Source organism: Zalophus californianus, chromosome 6 (assembly GCF_009762305.2).
Source record: "Zalophus californianus isolate mZalCal1 chromosome 6, mZalCal1.pri.v2, whole genome shotgun sequence".
Taxonomy (NCBI): domain Eukaryota; kingdom Metazoa; phylum Chordata; class Mammalia; order Carnivora; family Otariidae; genus Zalophus; species Zalophus californianus.
The window spans coordinates 9,301,742-9,326,203 of NC_045600.1; the positions used below are offsets into that span (position 1 = coordinate 9,301,742).

At 52.0% G+C, this 24,462-nt stretch overlaps 1 protein-coding gene across 5 annotated transcripts in view; it reads left to right on the forward strand.

The window, feature by feature from the left end:
- The first annotated feature begins 6,714 nt into the window (after positions 1-6,714).
- Positions 6,715-24,462, forward strand: part of CLMN (calmin) — a 115,892-nt gene continuing 98,144 nt past the window's right edge. For 3 of the 5 annotated variants that reach the window (XR_003515728.2, XM_027570504.2, XM_027570505.2), the window contains exon 1: positions 6,716-6,870. Coding sequence is in view for 4 of the 5 variants with exons in the window: in XM_027570504.2 (XP_027426305.1) it covers positions 6,789-6,870 (82 nt within the window). In the remaining variant the exon portion in view is untranslated. Of the gene's footprint in view, positions 6,871-24,462 lie in introns of all 5 variants that reach the window. The other 2 variants (XM_027570499.2, XM_027570500.2) reach the window with 2 other exon arrangements.

Consider the following 24,462-nt stretch of genomic DNA (forward strand, 5'->3'; position numbering starts at 1 on the left):
TGTGAATGCTTTCGGACACAAATTTTGAGCAATCTGTGTGCATTTGTGTTCAGTATAGACCAGCAATGGAATTGTTGGGCCATGAAGCTTGCATATAGAGCAATTCTTTTGAGGAGGTGAAAGGGACAGGTGGATTGCATGGGGCGGGGTTGCTTTAGGGGAGGAGTAAGACCCTGCAGAGCGCTGCAGACATCGGAAGGTGAACATCGGACACTAGCTACGAGCATGGATTTGGGGAGATCACAGAAAATTGACAGGACCTGTTTCTGGCTTGGATAAGACTTTTGCCCTTTCTCCTTTGTAATCTGCATGTTCAAATCCGTGTGGATAGCCTGAAATACTTACTTTTCCAGCAGAGCCACACCGAGGGATCTTTACAAAGATAAGTTGCCATTTGAGATGCGCAGGGGTCAGAAGTGGAAATGCCTGCCAGCATTTCACATAAACCAAGAATCATCCCTAAAGAGGGCAAAGGAGAGAGTATTTTTATTTCTGACCTACTAGCGAAAACATGCTCCTGGTGGTCTTGTATCCTTAAGGACAAAAATTGGCTGGACTTTTTTTTTTTTTTTTTTACAGTAAATCTCTAACATGAAGGGCTCCACTTAGTGACCTGGACTCCTTCCAAAAGGTCAACAGTTGCTGACATGGAGCAGAAAGATCAGACTTGGTTTCTGCATAATATTTGGGGTCAAGTCCCTTCTCTGTTAACCTACGACCTGTGTGACCTTGGGAATATTACTGAACTTCTTTTTATCCTTAGTTTCCATCAATAAAGAGGATGATAGGACCTCCTTCAAAGGGTTGTTGGATTAAATGAGATAATGCAAAGCACTTGACACAGCCCTGGGCAAACAGTGAGCTCTGGGCAACTGTTAGCTGCCCTGCAGAGCACAGATACACAGTAACTTCGTTGAGCTTCACTTGCTTGTGCTGGGAACATGGGCATGAGGGGCTGGCCCAGGGATTTTATTGGCACCAAGCTTTGGCTTTTAAATCCCCCTTCTTGGGATTATCATCAACAAAGTCTGCCTTTGATTCCAAAATGTTAAAAAATTATATATATTTCTCCAGTATCGTTGCAAACAACAATCTGGGGTGTTTTTGCTCTGTCCAGAACAACCCCTCTCTCCCCACATCTTCGCATGGCCAACACCTCACATGTTCCATTTGCTTTACTGGAAAATCTACTGTCCTTAAATAGTGTTCTAATGCCTGCAAAAAAAAAAAAAAAAAAATTAGCAGCACTGTCTCCAGGGAAGCAGCCTTTTGACTATTCAAACCTGGAAGAAATGAAGGGTTTTATTTGTGGAAATTGGGACATCCGGTGCTGTCTACTTAGGGAAGCAGGTTTTTTTTTTTTTTTTTAACCACCCATCAACACCTACACATACCCCCCCAAATTAATAAAATCCCAGAGAACACATCAATATTTTACACTCTAGGTAATCTCCCAAGTTCAGGGGCAATTTTTCTTCTGAGTGTGGTTCATTTTATGCCATAGAAATGATCTGAATCTTACTGAAGAATCTTACTGAAATATCTTACTGAAGCATCTCTTCTCTCTGTGCATATCTTGGATCTCCCAACAATCCTGCCCAGGTAGGGACGCTGGGCCCCCTCTTACAGATGAAAGCACGGAGGCCCGGAGAGGTTAGAGCTTGCCTGAGGTCACACAGCTCAGACCATTACTGTCTGCCCACTATCCACCTTCCCTCCTTTTTGCTTGAGCCCGATTCCTTCCATTTCTCAGCATCTCTCTCTGCCACTAGCCTTTGCGTCACGTCCTGCAGGATTCCTGGGGGCAGGTAGCAATCAATGGGGAATATTTAGCAGGAAAAAATTGGCAGACGGGTAGACACCTGGCATTCCTAAGGCACAGAGGAGACCGTCTTTGGAGGAGCCCAGGGCTCAAAAAGTTTTAAGAATTACTGCTTGGTGGAGTTTCAATATAATTTGTTTACTCACACACACCACTAACCCTTACTGAGCACCTACTACGTGCCCAGCACACGGACAGCTGCTGCACTCTTCTGTGCCAGCCACAGGTGCCGTCAATCCCACTGTCCGAACAGCTAGAGAATCTGCCTTCACGGCCACCACCACCTCACACCTGCCTCACTGAGACCGACCCCGAGCTCCTGCCCACACCTCTGACCCTCCCTCCACACCACAACAAAAGGGACAGGCTGGCCCATTTTAGTCCTCCGAAGGCTCCTCTTACAACCAAGTCCAAACCTCTGAACAGGGACAGGCAGATTCTGGGTCTTGTCCATTGTTGGGTCCTGGCACAGGGCCAGGCCATGGGTAGATACTCGACCAACGTTTGTTGAGTGAATAAATGAGGCTGGGGTTGTTCACACAACAGGGCAGCCTTGTGACATCATAATGCAGAGCCATCATCATCAGTGAATCTAGCTAGAATCCACTACAGCCTCTTAACTGGACTTAATGAAATCCCCAATAGTGTTTTTTTTTTTTTAAAGATTTTATTTACTTATTTGAGAGAGAGAGAAAGAGACAGCGAGAGAAAGCATGAGTGGGGAGTAGAGGGAGAAGCAGACCCCCGCTGAGCAAGGAGGCTGATGCGGGGCTCGATCCCAGGACCCTGGGATCATGACCTGAGTAGAAGGCAGATGTTTAACCAACTGAGCCACCCAGGTGCCCCTCCCCAACGGTTTTTACATGCTGATGAGCTAAGTCTTTTTAAAAATGTCAAGTAAACACGACAGTACATAAGTACATATGACTAATACCAAATTGCTAAGTGTTTGTCGGGTCCACAGCATAAGTCCAGCCGTACTTGGGATGGATGCGGGCAGGCAGTGAGAAGTACGGTTCGAACTCTGTGACCTCGGGCAGGTATCTGAGCAGCTTTAAGCCCCACCTAAAAATGAGCCTGCTTTGTTGGCCTCACGATGTTATTGTGAAGACAGGCTGAGCACTAGCCAGAGGGCTGTCCAAACCTCAAGTGCCATGCACCAATACACGATTCTGACAATGAGCAGAGAAGGCAGCTTCCCACTGGCTGGAGCCCTCACCACTCCCCTCTCCTACAAGAGGCTGGGGGGTACACTGGGGTTATCTCAGTTGTCCTTATTCTTTTCCAAAGGGGGTCTGGGATGTGGACATGCAAACCTTCTGTGCAGATCATCTGCCTGAAGTCATCCGTCCCCATAAACAGAGGCAAGATGATGACTGGGCCAGATGTTTTAGAACTCCTTACGTAGGGAGGGATGTTGGACTTGATCTCTGAGGTCCTATCCAGGGATTCTTTGAGATTCTCTGACTCCACGTCCTTTCCCTTGGCAGAAGTCAGTTTTAAACAATGGCACAGATTCTAGTGAAATTGGGTAATTTCTAGAAAATCCATTTCTGGAAACTCCCGGGAAGCCAAGCCTTCAGGCTGAGTACTTTTCCTTCCCAAAAATAAAAATGCAAAAGAAAAATAGTACTGTTAATTCAGGCAAGAGGGCAAGTAGCCTAAACCCCCATGGAAGTCACATGCCCTTTTCTCCCCACTGGACTTCCAGAATCGGGAGGCTGTATATACCGGAAGAAGGTACAGCGTGGTCCTTGCCTGGGGCCCAGCTTTGCCCATTGCCAGTATGTGAACGCTTTTTTTGACTGCCTCTTTGGCCCAGGACATGGGGATCAACTATTTGTCATTTGGTCCTTGCTTTGTGAGTTCAGGCCTCTAATGAGCCATTCATTCATCCATCCACTCAATATTGAGACTTCTCTCTGTGACAGGCACTGTGCTAACTGCTCAGATAGACACATTCATGAGACAGCCTTATTCTCAAGTACTTCAGCTTCTGTGGGAAATCATCAAGTAAATAATTATAATGTAACGTGTCAAGACAGGGGTTCATGGGATACCATGAGCTTGTACTGGATATTATGGGAATTGTAGAAGATGGGCACTCAGCTGGGCTTAGGGGTTTTGGAGGAGCTTCTCTTGAGACGAACTTGAGCTAGCAGTGGTGTGCTAGGTCAAGGGGAAGTGCAGGGAACAGGGGAGGGGAAGGGCATTTCACAAAGGCAACAGAATGAGCAAAGGCCTAGAGGTGACCCGGATGTGGCCAGGACCTGTATTTCCACATCCTGGGTAGAAAAGCGTAAAACCAGGATTAATGGGCAAGGAGGTGGCACAGGGATCAGTCTGGGAGAGCCAGAGTTCAGGGAGAATGAAGGAAAGAGGAGTGATAGTGACACGGTAGCTCAGTGAATATTCGAGTACCTGTTAGGGGCTAGCCTTATGCTTAGTGCCAGCTCAAGTTCCTACAACATCTTGGAAACCAACCTAAAATTCTCTATACCTTGGTACAAAGAATTTCTCTGCACCAACATTTAGTACACAGTTGGTGCTCAATCAACGGTGATCGCAGCCCCTCTCTGCCAGGGAGTTGTTATTGCCTACACAATGTTCCTCGAACGACACAGCCTTCCATTCACAGGACAGTCATCTTTGTGTCCTGAAAAAGAGCCCATGCCCGCAGCTGACATCCGCGTGCCACATCGTTTAAAGCCTTCTGCTCCCTGAGACCTGCCTGAGGAAGGCTGATTCTCTCTTGGCTCTTTGCTTTGTAAAGAAAATTATTTTCAGCCTCACTCCCCTATCCACAGCAATTATGGAAAATAAATTGAAGTGTAAAAACGGGAGATGGCTAGCAGATGGGCCAAAATGAAGTGATGCCTGGCTACTAGCACCCAGCTCCCTGGAGTGTGAAATGAACGCGTGTGTTCAGACCCAGGCAGGGAGGAGGGAGCTCCTGCCTCCAGCCCCCGGGGGGGCCTGCACCCAGACCCCCAGAAGCCCCCCGTGGCTCCACTGGCCGTCTGGACCTGCAGATGAGGAGAGCTTGGAAATACAGGGGAGGAGAGGGAGAAGCAGACTCCCCGCTGAGCTTTAATCCTTGAGAGGTTAAAGGAGAACTTGTTGGTTTTCTGCCTGATTATAAAAATATGTGCTCATGGTGAGAAACTTGGCCAACAGAACAAGAAGAAAGAAAAGCAATCCAGAGCTTTGCACCTTGACATTATAGTCCTGTTTATCCTTCGGTTAAATTTCCCCACCGTTACGGTCAGCTCACTGGGCTGCAATGTCCGGTCCCTGATTCTGCCCCTGGCATCTAGAAACGGGCGGCACACAGGACGCCACCCCGGGCCTGCATCCACGGACCCTGCCCAAGTTGCTTGCCCAGTGGTGGCTCCCTTCATCCTCTGGGTTCAGCTCCAAGGTCAGTCCTCCTGATCTCCCTGGACCCCTACCCCATCCCTGCTACCTACCCCAGAGGATTTTCTCTGTTCTGGAAGTGACTTCCATCTGTATTATTTTGTTTCTTGGTTGCTGTCCCCTCTGCCCCCAGGAGTCTGAGTCTGAGGGTAGATTCACTCACCTTAAGGCCCTGCCTCAAGAGCACAGGCTCTGTTAACCAGGAAGGGTGCATAGTTATGAGTTAAGGAGAAAGTAGCCCATCCCTCTGGGTTTCTAGTAGTTCAGTAGCATGAACATGGCAATAAGGAACACAACCTATATTTAAATGCTCAGGGAGACCTGCCTACCATTTTTTTTCTTGGAATACCCCATATATAAGCCATTCTGGGGGGGGGGGGCAAGCCTGTCTCAGCACTCCGGAAAGGGTCAAAGTACCGAGCGAGGGGCTTGGATCTCATGCCCCTAACTCATTCTTCAGCCTTGGGTAAATTTCAAGATCCCAGGACCTCACTTTTCCCCTGTTTGTGAAACCAGTTAAGAACTTTACTTGATGTAGTAATGAGCCCCAAACAAGTTAAGATCCTGCAACTCTTCAAGAGTTAAAAGAAATAGTGAAGAACCATCACCCGCCCCCTCCCCAACACACACACAGCTCCCCCCCCCCCCCCCCGACACCCGGAAGGGCCACACTCATTTTCAGTAAAGCCCCAGAGGGGGTCACTTGGAGATTCAGTGGCCCCGGACTGCACGGGGGTGGGAGTGGGGGCTCAGGTTGCTTTTCCTTCCCTCCCAGAATCTGGAGTCATCTCTGGACGGGATCCCCAGAGAAAAGGTTTCCAATATCAAAACCCAGGAAAGAAGTCCCTCCTGCTATGGCTCCCCAATCTGGAGGCAGACGAGAGAGACTCCCCCTAACTCCACCTCTGCAATCTTTCGCCCCCTACCCAGGTCCTCGCCGCTCCCCCAGATGCCTCCAGGGGCGCCCGGCCTCAGCCCGGGTCCCTCCCCTCTGCAGGGGTAGCCTCTCGGAATCGTGCGGAGGCAGGGGACCTGAGGCGGAGGGGTGTCTGCGGGGGTCGTACCCCGGTCGGGGGTGCGCGGAGGCGCCGGCAGCTGGGTGGGAGAGGGACCCGGCGCTGGGACCCGCGGGCTCACCCCGGCTGGCGTCGCCCCGCCCACCGCCCCCTGAGACATCACAATCTGGGGGCCGGGACCCCGTGCCTCATCACCGCCCGTTTGCAACCAAACAATCCACCCGACAAACACCCCTTGGGGGGGCGGAAAGAAACCGGCCCGAGCCCAGCCTCCCTACCTCCCCCTCCGCCCCGCCCCTCGCCCCCCGGGGCCCCCGCCTCCGGATGGGGGAGTGAGCGCCAGCCGGGCGCCCCGCACCCGCCGCCCCGCGCCCGCCCGCTGCCCGCCCGCGGCGGGGGCGGCCCGACCGCGCGCCCGCCCCGCCCGCCGCCGCCCGCCGCCGCCGCTCCGGCTCCGCGGCGCCCTCGCCCGCCAGGCTCTCCGCCCGCCGCCCGCGCCCGGCCCCGGCGCCCCGGCCCGCCGCCCGCGCTTCATGGCTGCGCACGAGTGGGACTGGTTCCAACGCGAGGAGCTCATCGGACAGATCAGCGACATCCGCGTCCAGAACCTGCAAGGTAAGGCGCCCCAGCGCCCCCAGACCCCCTCCGGGGAGGGACGCCCGGTCGGGTGGCCCCGGGAGCCCAGGCGCCGCTCCCGCCCGGGACAGCGCCGCCCCGCGCCGCCCCCTGGCCCCGCCTGACCCCGCTCAGGTCGCCCACTGGGGGGAAGGGGGCTGAGACGGCCGCCCCCCCGCCACCCCGAGCCCCCAGCGGGGCCGCCTGGCCAGATTCGCCGTCGCCCAGGGGGTGGGGCGGCACACGTGCGTGTGTGTGTGTGTGTGTGTGTGTGTTGGGGGGTCTCGCTTTCTTTGGGGGGACGTCACGACTCCCCTGCAGCCACTGCTGCGAGTTTGGCCAAGTTTGAACGTGTGGGCTCTTAGGGGCAGTAGCCCAGGTCAGAGAGGGAGGAAAAAGTGCGACTGCGTGTGCGTGTGTGTGTGTGTGTGTGTGTGTGTGTGTGTGTGTGTGTGCGCGCGCGCGCGTGTGAGCTTGAACACCTCCCAAGTACCTCTGAGGCTAGGGGAATGGAGCGGGGGGGGGGGGGGGCGGCGCCTGAGGGGGTGGGCTGGGGACCAGGGCCCAGGGGCGCGGATCCGGGGGCTGGGCGGGCTCAGCCACTGGCCACAGGGAGCGGCCCCTCCTCTGACCCCGGGCTCCGCTGGGGAGGGGGCGACAGGCCCCGCCCCCCAGACGCCGGACGCTGGGACCGGCGGCTACCTTGACACAAGGTGAAAGAGAAACTCGGGAGGCCGGCGCGTCCGACCAGGGCTAAGGTGTGTTAACCTTTCAAGAGTTTATTCACTGTGGAAACTTGGAAAGCACAACCATATTCAAAGGGAAAAAGTCACCCACAATCACCGTCCAGCCCACCCACCCACCGAAAGAAACCTGCTTTTCCTGGAGGTGTATTTCTAGTCTCTCTCTTTGCATACGTGGGCTTTGCAGAGCTAGACAGAGTTCCACTTCCGGCCTCTCTTCAGGCACAGAGACCTGGCTGGGCTGGGCTGGGGAAGTTTCTTTAGTTTCCTGGGCAGGCTTGGGTTTCTAGAGATTCCAAGGTGGGGGGCTCTGCAGAGAAAGCTGGGAGCCCTGGACAAAGAGATGATGGGGTGGTGGGTGCCCTCCTACTGGGTACCTGCCTTTACTGCTGGAGGGTAGGGAGTCCCAGCCTGGAGGGTGCAGGGGGGAGGGGTGTGGGGGGGGTGGGGATGGCCAGGCAGTCAAGTTTAAACATTATACCTGAGAGACTGTTTCCTGGGAGTCCATGTGGACCTGCTCCACCCCTAGGCTATGCAAGGACAGTGCAAGCAAAGGTGACCTCATGTGGGGCGGGGGAGCCTGGTGCAGTGGACACTGGAAACTGAGTTTGCTCTGGGCTCCCCTGATCTCTTCTGGCTGTGATTTGTGTAAGAGGAGGATCAGGCTGGAGATGTTGCAAATGAGCCCTTTTGATAATAAGCCTCGTATCTGGATCCTGTTGCCCCAGAACCAGCATCCTATTTGGGGGTGGGAATTAGCATCTCTTGCTGAGATGGCATGTGGTTTGGGCTGTCATGGTGTGTGTGTGTGTGTGTGTGTGTGTGTGTGTGTGTGTGTGTGTGTGTGTGTGTGTGTGTGTTAGGCAATCAATGGGTATTTAATAAACACTTGCTAACCAATCCTTACTGCAGCAACTCCCTACATTCCTCAAAGCCCAGCTCCCAGTGTAAAGGGGATCGACTTTTGTGAAAGGGATGCTCAGCAATATGAGCAGTTAGACCTGGAACTCTGAGAGAAGGCTTCACTACATGGGGACCATTTGAGATGGGTCCTGAAGGTTGGGTAGGAGTTCACTGAATGGGCTCTCCCCTCAGCTCCCAGTGAACTGTCCTCACTTTTAGGCAATGCCAGTTGAGCATCAATGGGCTTTGCCATTTAAAAAGATAAGCTTTTAAATTTGTGTCTATATATTATGTATATAGCACATGTATGGTTATATATGTGTAGAAAATGTGCATTAATCTTTGGTGCCAGCCCAACAAATTTTTACCTATGGATAACCCAGGTAACCACCATCCAGATCAAGAGGTAGATGATTTCCAGTGCCCTGGATGGATGCCTCGTCTCCCTTCCCAGGCAGTAACTCCCTCCCCTGATACACACACACACACACACACACACACGGCAACTACTATTCTGAGCTTTATCACTATAGTTTTACCTCTAGAACGTCCTATAAAATGGAAGAGTACAATACATACTCTTTTTTAAATTTTTTATTGTTATGTTAATCACCATACATTATGTGGAAAACCCAAAAGACTCCACCCCAGAACTGCTAGAACTCATACAGGAATTCAGTAAAGTGGCAGGATATAAAATCAATGCACAGAAATCAGTGGCATTCCTATACACCAACAACAAGACAGAAGAGAGACAAATTAAGGAGTCGATCCCATTTACAATACATACTCTTTTGAACTGACTTGCTTTGCTCCGCATGATGTTGGTGCAATTCATCCATGTCCTTGCCTATATTTTTTAAGAGGTTTTGTAGACTGCTTTATTAAAGTATAATTTACATATCATAAAATCCACCTGATTTAAGTTTACAATGCAATCATTTTTAGCAAGTCGACAGAATTGGGCAAACCTCCCAACAATCCAGTTTTGGAACATTTTCACCACTTGAAAAAGCTCCCTGGTTGTCGGCATATATATGCATCTCTCAGGCCTGAGTCCAGGCAACATGCAGGTCCTTGTTCCTGTGAAGACAGTTCTGTTCGATGGATGCACCCTTCTTTGTGGGGCTGCTCATCAGTGAGGGACCTTTGGGTTGTTTGCAGTTCGGGGCTATTGTGAAGCTGTTTGTCCTCGCAGTGGGGGGGAGGCATTTGCACCATGGAAGTTCCTGTCGTGGCTTTGCGGTTGTTGGGGCAGGAATCCATCTGTCCATTTCTCCTTTGGCTTCCCTGTCTTTGGACTGGATGCTTCGCAGAGATTTTCTCTCCTCGTCTCCGTGGTCCTCAGGAAGTCCCAACCGAAGGGCCAAGTCCAGAAGGCGCTGCTCACCGTGCTTTGAGCGTCTGCCCAGACCAGCTGGTCAAGTGTTGCTGGGCCTGGACATGGGTGGATGACCAGCTCTTCGGGCCACAGGCAGGGGATGGGGGACCTTGCTCCTCCAAACTCCGCGTGGGTGGTAGTCAAGGAAGCAGGAAGAGTCCAGGCAGAAGGGTTGTTTTTTGAATAAAGCTGTGTGCTTACTTAGAGCACAGGTAGTCAGCAGTTGTCGTGGTGATGGGAGGCTGGATACAGCGGGATTTCGTGAATCTGTAATCCTAGGGACCAAGGAGGATGCCCATCCTCCCATCTGTAGGTGGTGGCTGCTGTTCCGGTCAGGCAGTCCTGTTCTGTTCACAAAGCTTTGACTCTTGTGGTCCTGGGACCAGGTGCTTGCCCCAGAATGTCAGTCTGGAGGACACTGCATTTCAGGGAAGAATGGCTCAGTGGCACGCCTGTGCGTTTACATCTTTCTCTGTATCTGTATTCCTAAGTTGACTTGCAGGTATGTTGGCCTCTGCTCATTTGCTCCTTGAAGCCTTTATCTATGATCCTGAACTGTGGGGTTCTGGAGTCCAAGCAGATATGATTGTGATGTCACCCAATCATCCCCCGCGGACCCCTGGAACGAAGACTTCCTGGCCTGTCTTTGGAGACTGGGGTGAGCCAGGCAGAAAGCGTGGTCTCTCCCAGGATGCCTGTCCCTCAGCTTGCTGTAGCTGCCACAGGGACAGTCCTCATTGACTCTGATGGCTCATAAAGCATTTGTTAATGAAGGGCAAGCTGGTAGAGAGCACGGGTGTCCCTCTGGGCCAAGTCTGCCACTGCCACCCTCACGGGGTCCCTTTCAGGGAAATGGAGGTGGGCCCAAGCAGTCAACCAGAGAGGAGAGAGCAGAGTTGCAGGATGTTGGCAGCCTCCACCTGGTGTCCCCACTTCCCTGGAGCTTTGTGGGGTAGCCCTGAGGTCAGAGGTGGTCAGTGAACTGTCTGTGCCTTAGTTCTTGGCCTGGCTGCGGGCGGCAGGGGCTCCCGGTGCCTTTTCCATGACACGTCTGCTTTGGCTGCCCCCTGTCCCTCTTTGACTTGGCCTCAGGGTCCAGCTGAGTGCTCCAGTGGGTCTGACTGTTGGCCAAAGGGGAGGGTGGGTGTTGGGAGTCTGGTAGGAAGCCTCCACCATCCTCAGAATTCCCCGTACTTTTCTGTTCTGTTTAACAAATGTGTGCAAAGCACACAGTAGTGTGCAGACAACAACAAATGCAGTTGGTCCTTGTTCCTGCCTTTAAAGCAGCATGCAGCTAGACTGGGGCTCAAATGTTCTGCTTCCGGCCGTCTCCTACTGCTCTGGCGCCTTGTTCCGTCTGATGCGGTGAACCTTGACCTGTGAAGCTTGGCCAAGACCTGGTCCCCAGAGCTTGAGGTGGATCCGGGCAGGCAGGAGACCATCCCCACTGCTGCTCTGGATGTCGGTGGGGGGGGCGCCCACCGCTGCCAGCTGGCCCTGCTGGCTGGTCCTCCCTGAGCTGTGTTCTCACCCCTGTCTCAGTGTCTCCCTCTGTCGGCACGCATTGGGAAGCCATACTGCCCAGGGTTGACACACAGGAACTGCAATTTGGGGCCCTTGGAATTGACTGCTAGACAGAGGTGGTCCCGGGCGTGGTGCTAACTGCCTCCTTAAGATTTCCCACAGGCCTTTGGGGTGGGGTGCTTGTTTCGGAAGTGGAGAAGTCACATGACCTGCCCGCGGTCATGGCCTTCGGAGTGGAGCTGGGATGTGAACCCAGGTCCCACTGAACCCACGCGTCCTGTCGCATTAGCTCCATGGATCGAGTGTGATGGGCGTCCCTGGGAGGAGTGGAGCTGGGCAGGCCTCTCAGAGGAGGGGCCGCTGGAGTCAGGCCTCGAGGGCTGAGCAGAAATGTGACTGCGTGAAATCTCCATTTCACAGTGTCAGAAGCAGGACCGTGGTCGGGAGAACCTGAAGGCAGGCTCCAGGCGGGACAGCGCCTGTGTGGTTAAAAAGATCAGCCCTTGCCGTGTTCTCCACCCTCCTGCTCTGAGTCCACTGGCTCAGCTCTAGGAGCAGTCCTCCCCATGCTTGCCTGGACTCTGTGGTCACCTCTTTATGGCTCTGGGCCTTGGGTCACTTCTTCCCATCTATCTACCACTCAGCCACCCTGCACGCGTCCATGCTAATCTCTTCGGTGGGTCTCCACGACCAACCTGTGGGCTGAGGGCGGCCCATGGGTCCATCATGGTCCACGGACGTCACGATGTGAAAAATGCTGGGCCGCACTGGCTTATGGGATCAAGTCCAAGCCCCTTAGCCTGGGATGCGAGATCCTCTGTGGTCTGGTTTGAGATGCCAACCAGCCTCCCCTCGCTCCTAGCCCCTAGCACCCTCCCCTCCTGGCTCGTGTCCCCATACCTGGAGACCTCCCGTGCATACAGCAGAGGGCTCAGGGATGTCACTGTGGTCAAAGTTACCCAGCACCGAGGAGGAATCATTCCTGCCTCCCCCCTCCACCCCCCTGCTCCTGGAGGGCACAGCAGATGTGCTGGAGGTTTCTTGTATGAAAACAAAGAAAATCAAATGCAGAGGTTTCCTGGCCTATAGGAACTTGCTGCCCGTAAGGCCCCAGCCCAGGTCTGTCCGTGTGCCTGGTTCTAAAGGGTAAATCCTCCCATAGAACATTTTTTCCAGGCTCCCTGCCAGAGTCAGTACACAGGCTTTGAGTTAACTCTGGATTTTGCCCCCCAGCGACCATCCTCCAGTCGAGGTTCCATCCCTAACTTGGGGTGTGGATTCTTCTCCAGGGGCCTTTCTGGGTGGAGCATTTTGTGCAGTTTGAGAAGCCATAGCCAGGACCCAGAGGCTGACGCCCTGGGCCTGAGTCCTGGCTCTGCCGCTCCCTTGCCGTGCAATCCTGGGAAATCTCTTGCCCTGGCTGTGCTTCAGTTTTCTCGCTGCCAAACAAGAGGGCTGGACTGTCGGGCTCCAGTGGGCTCCCTGGAAGGTGGCATGAGGAGTGGCATGGCTTGGACAGAGCATGCCCTCATAAAGGCACCTGAGTTCCAGTCCCTGGCACGCTTGGGTGGCCAGCATGCGACAGCTGGTCCCACTCCTGGATTCTTTTCACTGTTAAGTGCTAGACACTCAGCCCCACTGAGGAGCCCCCGTAGGAAAGGTTGCAGTTGAGAAGTTTGTTATAGAAGTACACTGCAGTAAATGGTGTGCATTCTTGGTCTGTTCTGGGCTGATCAGTTACGGCTTGTATGAAAAGCTCAGGGAAGGTCTGGGACGCCGCCTCTAAACCAGCGGGGCAGAGTTGGAGGTGCCCCGGTGGGGGTGGTGACCCGCCCACAGTCAGGGCAACCGAGGGGATCCTGCCTTCACCCATGTTATATTTGTGCTGAGGAACAAGAGCGGTCAGGGGCCAGGTAGAATGGAGGTCAGTACCGAGGGGGGGCCCCTGGTCAGTTGGCCGCAGAGTAGGACAAGGTGTCGCCAAAGGGTTACTTATTAGTGGCCCCAGCTCCTGGTTGGCCTTGACTCCAGCCCAGCAGCCTCAGGGGAGAGGCAGAACTTCTGACTCGATGGAGCGCTCCGGGGAAGCGGCCAGAGAGGCCCAGATTGCATTAACTGCCCTCCCTGACCCGTGGAACACTCTGGCATTTAATTTTTGCCTGGAACAGCTGAGGCCCAGGGCACGGTCCTCCCTCCCGGCCAGCCCGACCAGCCAGAGGTCTCCCCTGCCCTGCTTCAGAGGGGAAGTGAGAAAAATAAAGTAATTGTCTTTTTAGCGATTGAACCATTAAAAGTGAACTCCCTGTTCCCATAGAAACCTTTTCTGATTTCTCCCACCCCCTCCCTGCGTGTCTTTTTTTTTTTTTTTCTTCCAGTGGTAGATTGTGTCAGCCACAGAAGGAATTGGAGACAACATCAAAAATCACAAGTGTGGCTTTAAAGAATCCTTGGTGGGCTTTCTTTTTTACCTCACCGGCCTGTGTCCTTTTCGTTCAGTAATTGTTTTTATCAGGGCGGGGAGCGGCAGACTGGTTGGCAGGCTGAATCTCGCCCCCACTGCCTGTTTTTGTGAATAAAGTTTTATTGGAACACAGCTGTGCTTGTGATTTGCATATTGTCCAGGCCTACTTCTGCACCCCAAGGGCAATTGAGTAGTCGTGTCAAAGAAGTACCCACACAACTGGGAATATTTACTGTTTGGTTATTTACTCTTTGGGGTATGGGAATCCAGAGGGCTTTTTGTGGGATGGCAGGGGCCTTAAACCCAGGCTCGGCACTTGACCAGTGGGAGATGCTCCTGATGACCTCAGCGGAGGATGCCTGTTCCATGTGTAACAGGCCCAGCCTTGTTTCTGGAAGGTTGATGCGCCGCGAGGTGGGTTCTGGCCCTGCCTTACAAAAACCACTTGCCCTCTGGGAGCCTGGCCATTCAGCCAAATAGCAGTTGCTGAGTCCTCCTGAAATCCTGGGAGCCGGTGTGGAGGGGTGGAGGGGCCACTCGCAGGAGTCCCCAGGGCATAGAGGACTTGCATAGCATGAGGCTTAGATGAAGCATGTTAGGACTGAGGGTGTTCAGAGTGGGTGCTGCAGGAGTACGGGGGTGAGGGGAGGTCCCATCCAACCTTAAGGGTGGGGACGTCCTGGGGGGACGGGGAAAAGATCTGTAATTGCAAATCTTTATCTGTAGTGTGAAACCGGGGAGTAGGGGAGTGTATGGTGGTGGGCGGGTGGGGGCTCTTGGGGAGGATTGTGACCAGGGTTGGGGGGCGGGGCGTACAGGGAGGTGGGTTCCAGAAGTAGCCTGTGCACCTGACAATTTCCTTTTCATCTTGCCCTGCGGGAGCACTGTGATCCACTGCTTCTGGGAGATGATAGCCCCAAGCCCCCCCAGGACGAGGACAAGGCCGAGCCAGGGAGGATCTGGGGAATTTGCAGAAGCCCTAGAGTCACTTGTCCGGTCGTGCAGAACTAGAGGTGTCATTGGAAGGGCCTTTAGGGCTCTGATGATGTCATGCCCCACTCCTGCCTCCCTCTCCTAGGGGCCCTCCATGCAGGCAGGAACCTTAGCGGTATTTATATCCCTCTCCTTTTAAACTATTTTCAATCCTCTAGGGTATGACATACTTAAAAAGCAGGGTTCTGAGGCCTTCTAGCTGGGAACTGGGACGGGCTGGGGGCGGCGCATGGCGATGACCTGCCAGTTTGGCACTGCAGTAGCTTAGCCCGCCCAGGGCATCCTCCAGCCACCCTCCCTCCCCTCCCACGTCGGTCCCGGTCCCGAAGTGGCTCTCACCTCTTGCCTTTCCGTTCTTGCCTGCTTTTGCCAGGACCGCTGTTTTCCTGCCTCCAGCACCTCTGACCCCATTTCATCCCTGCAACCCCGGAGATCTTTCTCCGTCTTGGTAGAAGACACCTCTTTGCCCTCAGGAAGAAGCTGTGCTGTGTGCTTTCTCTCACTCTCTCACTGCTCCTGGCCTTCCTGGAATGAACCAGACCCAGCTGCACCCACCCCTTGACCCTGTACCTCTGTGTGCATGACTCCTGCAGAGAATGACCACGACCCAGCCTAGAGCAGCCTCCCTGAACCCCGTCTGCCCCTGCCCGGGGGAAAAATCACAGCCGCCTCCTCTGGACTCCTAGGGGCCCCCACGAGCAGGTCCCTGAGAAGAGTGCATGTACCTTTGTCCCGTGAGGCCCTCCCATGGACTAGGTCTTCAGAACTGTCCCCTGAATTGTTGGAGGCTGAGCCCTGGACCCTCAAAGATGGCCATGTCCTGATCTCCAGAACCTGCCGTTGGTTATGTTACTTCACGCGGTCAAGGGACTTTGCAGATGTGATTACATGAAAGATGTTGAGATGGGAGATTATCCTGGATTATCCAGCTGGGTCCAGTCAATCCCAAGCATCCTTAGGGAAGGAGGAGGCTCAGAGAGAGAGGAGAGGTGACAGGGGGAGCCGAGGTCATAGTTAGATGCCATTGCTGGAAGGGGCCGTGAGCTGAAGAGTGCAGGTGGCTTCTGGAAGCTGAGGAAGAGAAGGAGATGGCTTCTCCCCGGAGCATCTCCAGAAGGAGCACAGTCCTGCTGATAACTTCGATTTTAGCCCATCAAACCCATCTCGGGCTTCTGACCCCCAGAAATGAAAGATAATAAGTGTGTGGTGTTTTCAGCCACTAAGTATGTGGTAACTTGTCACAGCAACAGTAGGAAACGAACACACAAATGAATTACAAGTGGGTATCAAGCCTGGTGGACATCAGGTGGTGGCATGGAACCCGAGCTGGGAGTGCAGAGACTGGGGCTCTGGCCACAGGGCTGCCACCACTTGGCACCTGGAGAGGCTACCTGGCAGAGGGCAGGAGAGCAGGGTTTGAGGGGACAGGAGAGGGGGCTGGCCTGGGCCTGCAGGGACTCCACCCAGGAGTCCACAGGCAGTGGTGTGATCTGAGATACACGCTGTGGACTGTGAGTGACCCCAGGGACGACGTCTTGGAGCCTGATCTCTGCTCTGGGGCCTGGGCGGTGTGGATGGCTGTGGCATGAAGAGGGTGACATCACAGTGGCCTCTAGGTACCAACACTGTTGGGTGGACCCTGGGATTCAACACCTTCTGGCAACCGTAACACCTCCCTTCTAATCCTTGTGTTCTTTTAGAATCAAGATACACAAACCCTGGAAATGCTGTTAACCGAGAGCAGGTCCAGTCGCAGGCGTTTGAAACGGTCTTCTACTTCATGTGAAGTATTAGTCTGTTTAGAAAACAAGAGAACATTCTTAGGGTATTATTGCCTTATGGGCAATTCTCAACCTTTGGTAGCATTAAAAGTCCAAGGCTAGACGTACACGTTATGAGGAAGTTAAATTCCCAGAGAATGGAAGAAAAATCCTAATCAAGCCTCATGATTGGAGCGTGGTCGAATGCTGCCATATTATATTCTACCATTTTCCCCTTCCTTCTTAGTTCAAGGGCACCCTCCAACCTAAATTGCTCTGGTTCCATCATCTTCGTGGTATTAAGTATGAAACCAATAGTAATCACTGATAATGACACTTTTTTTTCTGATTCTACTATTTTTATAAAACAAGGATGAAATGCAATCAGATGTTCCAGTAATTTCTGAAATGTGGTACCATAAAGAAGGCAGTGTAGCTAAAGGGCTCCCCTGGGCTGTGGCTCAGCCCCTTCATTGTCAGGCTGACTTTGCGAAGACCTGACTTGACTAACAGAGAATAATTTGGCATGTTGTTGTTGTAAAGTGTGTAATATAGGGTACAGGTGTGTAAAATCAACTAAGTCAAAGATTGTCTTAATTGGTTATAGGGCATTGATGTTGTGATTATGGGGAATATGGGGGGAAGTGGCCACTTGTTGGACACTATACATGTCTTCCAAACAGCCCCCATAGTGGGCATTATTATCTGTTCCCCAAGCACTAAGGCTGAGCAAGAATGCCAAGAGACTGAGCTAACAAATGGTAGAAACCAGGAATCAGAGGAAGGAATGAGTTAGGGGGATGGGGTATGAAGAAGCGGCACTGATGAGACTTGAGTTTGGGGTGGGGGAGAGACCTGGTGAACACTGGCTCCAGGCCCAGTTGGCTATGGAGGGCGCAGTTGGCTTGGAACCCAGGAAGAGAGCTGGACCAGGCTGGAGGATGTTGGGCAAGAAGTCAGCCAGCCTTGGGTATTGAGCCTTATCCGAGGGGACTCAGTGACTCAGCTGTTTATGGTCACGTACCTACCAGGTTCCTCACACTGTGACAAAATCAAGTCTAAATTCCTAACTGATGATTCCCGGGGGCAGAGCTGAGAATAGGGACAGGGATCCCATTTTAAGAGGTTGAAAAAATGAAATCCCTGTAACCTTGAATTATGGCAGAACTGACTGGAGGCAGCCACGGGAAACCATCGTGTCATCCCCGTCATGGGTTGTGGTAAGGGCAGTGTCAGGTTATAAAGCATGGTTACCTTCACGGTATCATTAATTCTACTATAACCCCTGAGATTAGTGTTATGTCCCATCTACAGATGCAGACACTGAGGCCCAGAGGAGGTCAGCATAGCTAGAAAGCTCATGCCTGGGCTTTCATGTCATCCTGTGGCATCTGAGACGTCCCCCTGGCCCTCCAGACCCACCAGCGCTTGCTGAGAGCCAGTCTAAACAAGGGATTCACTTTCCTTTCATGTACACAAGGGGCATGTGGAACTCTCCCTTGGAGAGCTGGTCCGGCCTTTGAGCTTGACTCTGATCTAAAACAAAGCAAAAAGTGATACCTTCCAAATCAAAGCTGAGGGCCTTGGGCCCCAGTGGCAGGGTGTTGGCAGGCCTGGATGATGGCCTGTCAAGTTCCCAGAATTGCTGTGGTCAACTGCCACGAAATGGCATGTGATGGCTTACCTGTGGAGGGAATGTGGGGGAGAAGGCGCCATGTTGCCACAGGACTGATGATGGGCGAGCAGAGTAGGAGGCCGGGAATCAGTGAAGAGTTGCCCTTGATAGACTGTGTTTGCCAGGGGTGGGCACTGCTCTACTGGGATTTGTTATTAGTGAGCCCTGGTGAACCAGAAGCCTCATTGGATGGCCAGGATGGGCACTGGGGCCCATCCTGGCCACCACTGTGTCCCAGGGCTTAGCTTCCTGTTCCAGGCTCAGCGTGTGCTCAGTGTATATCTTGGATATATGAATGTAGACTCGAAAGTGTAGATTCCAGGATCTGGCAGAGCTGGGTTTTTAGTTTTAGTCTCTTTTCTATTGACTGGCTGTAGCTATCTGAGCCTTACAACATCTTTTTGGTGAAAATCCCACCTTCTCTTGGTTGTTAGAACATTTGGTGGCATCACATGTCTTTAGCATGTTTCCCTATGCCTTGCCTTTTCTAAATCATACATAACTATAGTTTTCTAAGGTTTGTATGAAAAACAGTGGTTCCCCCTCGTTGCCCCCTTTCCCAGAAGCAATCGCTTGCAAATTTTTTTAGCTGATGATTTTGGTATTTTCCTCGATGTCTCTGAATAACATGCATGTATTCCTTTGTCTTGATGTTTTGGTTCAAGGCTCTGATTTCTGACCCTGGAAAGTAAGGCTATAGATCTCCTCTTTACCTCTTCTAACCTCAGATCTTTCCCGTCCTCCCAAATGCCTGATATGTTTTCATCATACTTTTGGAAGATTAGTAATTGGGGTTAACATCATTATGGCTAGGCCGGCACTATTCAGAGCTGAGTCATGTAGTAACTTATGATCTCTCTTCCTTTCCTGTTCTACTTTTTGTTTCCTTGGAGTAGAACTGTCTGTTGTTATTGGCACATGTGCTTATTAATTCATCCCCAAGCTCTATTAGTGTTCTGGATGTCCCCTCAGCTTGTTTGGTTGCATCAGATAAATTCTCTGTTTCCTCTTCTTGAGCACATCGGGGTCCTTTGATCTACTCCAGTCTGGACTCATTACCCTCCATACTTGGGGCCTGACTGTCACCTGGGCCCTCTGTCACAGTCACCTGTGCCCCCCCCCCTCACCTCTCTCCTGGGTTTGATCTCCCATTCCTGTCTTCCTCTTCTGGCTTTAGTCTCTTGAATACAGGGGCACGTCCTTCCTGAGAAAGTGTGCCTGAGTGGCCAATTTTCTGAGAACTTGCCCATGGGAAAATGAATTTATTCTCGTCTGACTTTTGATTGCTAGTTTAGCTGGGTATCAAATTCAAGGTTGGAAATTGTTTTCCTTTGGAAATGGAGCCTTGCTCCATTGTCTTCTAGCTCCCAGGGTGGCAGTTGAGAAGTGTGAAGGATCCTTTGTGCGACCTGTTTTGTTCTCTCTGGAAGCTTATAGGATCCTCTTTTTGTCCCCAGTGCCCTGAGACTTCAGGGTGGCCTGCCTGGGTGCTGGTCTCTCCATGCTGATCACTTAGGGAGACATTTCCCTCTGGAACTGTGTCCTTCTGTTCTGGGAAATTTTCTTGTGTTTTTTTTTTTTTAAATCATGCTTCCTGCTAATGGATTTCTCTCATCTTCTAGAACTCCTTTTATTTGGATATTGGTCCTTTTGGACTAATCCTCTAATTTTCTATTTTCCATCCCCATTGCTTTTTGCACTACTTTCTGGGAGATTTCATTAATTTTATATTCTGTATTTTAATCTGCCACGTTTTTAATTTACAAGAGCTCTTTCTTATTCCTTAGAGAAGTCTTATTTCAGGGCTGTGGTACCTTCTCCTACACGCTGGGAATATTGATGATGGACAGTGACAGCTGAGGTGGTGCTTTGAAAGGCAATAGCAAGAGCACAGAGGCAGATGGCCTGGTTCGAATCCCAGCTCTGCCACTCACTTGCTTTGTGAGCTTGGGCAAGTTACTCAACCTCGTTATTCCTCAAACACCTTGTCTGTAAAATGAAAGTGATAATATTGAGACCTGCCTCAAGAGTTGTGATGATGGCATGAGCTGCTGGAGGCAAAGGACACAGAGCCATTGGATGTGCTGTGTGGCCTATGTTATATCTGCCGTTTTCTTTGTTTATCTGGGTTGGTTTGGTCTGGAGCTTTTGCAGTAGAGGCTTCTTTGTTTAGCTGGTTCATAATCCTTGATTGTTTTCTCATATTTAAGAGCTGGGGACTGAAAGGTGTTCTATGAGCTCAGAGCACAGGGGGCGGGGCTTCTTGGAGGGGAGTCTCTGATGGGCGTCCTGCTGGGTTGCGTCACAGGGAACCCCTATGTCAGTATCCTGAGGTCTTTCCTCCTGGCTGGTAAGATTAAGAGAGTCTTACAGCCTTCTGTCCATAGGGTCCAGGCCAGGGTGCTGGGGGTGAGGGGTGGGGGGTCTGGGAGCTAGAGGAAGGGAGAGGCGTTAGGGGTGAGGGGTTCCTCTGCATCCAGTGTGTAGAAATCACTTACTGTGCCGTTTTTCAGCTCAATTCACACTCAGACCTTCTGTTTTATCTTCTTTATAGAACAGACTTCCCGTCTCGTGTCTGATGGAGGGTGGGACCGTCACCTGCGAGCAGACGTGGGGGAGGGGATAAAGGGACTCATCATCTTATTGCCTTTCCCCGCCCCAGCCCCATGTCCAGAGATACCTGTCACCACTAATTCCCGAGAACCTTTGAGACTTCTGGGTTGTAAATTGGGCTGTTTTTGCCCTTCCTCGCTGCCACATTAAGGTGTGGATTTCTCGAGATGCTAATCAGTTACCACAGGTCTGTCTTCTCTCCACCCTTTGGGATTTTGGTGCGGTCTTTCCTCCTTCTGTTCTCTCCGTCCTTGTGGATTTATATTCTAAATACATAGCGCATGTCACAAACAAGGCCCCTTTACTCTAGGTTTTAGTAGGATTCCGAGATGGACTGAAATCAGAAGCCCGTGCTGAGTAGAAGGCCGACTCCTGTTCTGCAGGAAGTCACTCCCTCGCCTGTCCAAGTGTCTCAGAGCAGCCAGGGAGGAAGCCAGCGAGTGCCGCGTCCACCCCAGCCTTGAAGGTTTGAAGTGTGAGGATACTTGCCTGGCTGTGTTCCCTTCCATTTTGACTGTTTTCCAGAGACTGCTGCTGAATCCTGGTTACCAGCAGAGATCAGGGAAATTGCAGAGGGGTTTGGTCACCCCTGGTGGCTGTTTTTCCCAGCTGCACATTCTGGTTACCTGGAGTTTCGAGCCCTGGGGATCAGGGGTCCAGGTAGGGGTGCAGCTCTAGGAACAGAGGGGCCTCCTCGAACAAACTTGCCCCTGACGTCCTCCCAGGTCTCAAATCCCCAGCCAGCAGGCTAAAGGCTCCTCTCGGCTGGGCGGGTGGGGTTTTCACTGCCCCCCCGCCCCTCCCCCCCCCCAGTGCTAATCATCATACACTTGCTGTGGGGCGTAATGCAGAGCTGTAGCCTGTGCCATCCATAGGGTACACTGGCCCCTCAGGAGAGAAAAACCAACCGGGGAAGGAACGGGTTGTTTGGTTTCTACATTGTTTGATGTTGGAGCCCTGCCTGCTTTATATAAAACATCCCAAGCCCAAAGCCACAGGCTACCTAGGGGAGAATTGGCTGGTGCCAAGCTTTGAAAGTTAAGCTATTCTTCATGGCAAGATTAAAGATTATCCTACCTGAGCCTCCATTAGACACTGGCAGGATGACTGTACTTGATCTTCTAAATTTTTGAGTGCATTGTATTACCCAGGAGGAGCACTGTGGAAGCACCTTGGAGATAACCAGGAAAGGCAGAATCAATACATGACCCTCCAGGCCCCCTGACGCTTTTTTATCCTACAGCCCTGGTCGAGGAAACAGAGTTGATGAATAAGAACAAAACCAGAGAAAGGAGAGCCTGCCTGATCTCCAGTGGGAAGAGGTGTTTGAGGCCAGGTGTGAACTTGAATTTTAGCTCCTTCGCTTTGTGCCTGTGGAACTTTAGCCAAGTTATGGGTCCCTGTGGAATTTTGATCTCTTTTATCTGTAATGGGACTTTAATAATAGTAATGCCCTCCCCGGGTTGTTTGGAGGACTCAGTGAAGTCATGAATGCCCAGTGCCGAACGCTCATCAGGATCTTTTAAATAAATGTTTCTTTCTTTAAAAGAGCAATTTCTTTTTTGGTATGGTGATGGAGATTTTGATAGGGGTCCACCTGAATCATGTGAATGAAATCGATTGCTTAGTCCATATTTCATGGTCAGATTGGTGTCTAATACTTGGGATGATGCTGTGAAGACCACAGGGCACTAGCTAACACTAAGTGAGTGGTCTGGTCGGAGGCCTGGCATCCTTTGGGGATGGGAGAGATGATAGGGGTTGAGCCATCCAGCAAGATGCAGGTAGTAGCACCTTGTGTTAGGAAGGGATTTAGGACAGGTAGGTGGAGATGAGCCGGGATGACCCTCTAGGTGAGCGAGGAAGTTGGTGTGAGCCAAGGTGCAAAGGCAGGAATGTGCTGGAGTGTTCAGGAGGTGAGTGGTCCAGCCTGGGTGAGAAAGGGGACCAGAGTGGAGCAGTGTTTGTGGGTGCTCATTAATAATCAAGTGACCTTTTTGACTCATTTCCTCCCCCCGCCACCATTTCACCCCGGGGACATGGCCTAGGCTGGCTTGTGGTCAGCATTCCTCAGTGAATGAGTAGTAGGGGGGATGCTATTGGTTTTTGGAGCAAGATGGTCTTCCTTGGATGGGATGTTTCAAATGTTGCAGGTGGTTTAGCATCCTCGAGTGAGCCCGCCAAATGCTAATCAGGTGACAATCAAAATCTCCCTCCACATTTCTCCCTGGGAGTGGTACCCACCCATTTGAGACTAATAGGGCACTATGGATGCAAATGAAGGGGGAAACTGTACTTCTCCAGAGCTGTCTCCACTTGTGTACACACAAGAGTCATAACTACATGTGCCCCTCACTCAAAAGACTCTTTGATATGAAGCTCCGGCTCTGGGGCTCTTGGAAAATCAATAGTTGATGTAATAGTCATTCTGTGAATTGTGTCCATTATAACCAAGTACTCTCCAGCTGTCGGAAGAATCCAGCAGAGTGGTGCAACAATGCATGACCCTTTTGGATTATTCCATGGAAAATTACTTATTGCATCAGGTGCAGAGGCTGCAATTTTTATTTCTGTTTTCTAAAATATTGCCTGTTTTCTCTCCGTGTCAGACCAAGTGGAGCCCTTCTGGTTCCTGAGTTAACTTCATGCAAGGACAACATCCAGCAGGTAGTTACCGAGTGTCTGCTTGGTGTCAGGCACCCTCCCAGGCACCAGGGAGATCCAGGCATGCCTCTGTTTGGTGGCAGGTAGTCAGTCCCCATGCTCCCATTGGGATATAACGATGACCGTGATGGGGAACTACTGTGAGTGTCTAACAAGGGAGCCTTGTATAGGCGCCATGAAGGACTTTTGGGACGAGGTGACATTTTCAGTTGAGATGAGAAGAATAAATGGAAATTAGCCAGATGGAAGGGGGAGAGGAACATTCCATGCCGAGGGGTCAACTCATCCAGAGGTTGAGGTGGGCAGGAGCATGGCTCAAAGACGCAGGTCTACTGACCCTGACCGGGGCCCACAAAGATTGCCATAGGGGCTGTGTTGGATCCGAGCACTTGTTCTGCAGAGCCCTTGAGCCCCGCCCCGGGTGAAGATGGGCGTGTCCTTGGAGTTGGAGGTGGAGCCTCTGGATTTTTAACGCACCATGAAGTTCATGGGCCTTTGGGCCATTATCAGAGGGATGAAAAGGTCTGTGATTCACTTCCTTTCAATAGGCTCAGCTCTGAAGACCTGCTCCCCACCACTGACAGTGCACCAGTTGGCTTTGGGCCACGGAGCTGGGGTGGCTTTTGTCTTATTCCTCGGTGTGCTTTGGGGCACAGTGAGCCCTGAGGGTCTAGTGCCCTGGGGGGTGTGTCCTCTCCTCTCCCCATGTCGTCTCATTTCCTCTTTCTGCCCCTGTCCCAGGCCACACAGATCTGTCCCCCAGCCAGGAGGGGCTGCTCTGTTCAAGCACCATTTTTCCGTGTTGGGGAGGATTAAAATGTAGATGGTGATGGCCGTACAGTCACCGTCTATGTGACATTATGTCCCCGTATTGA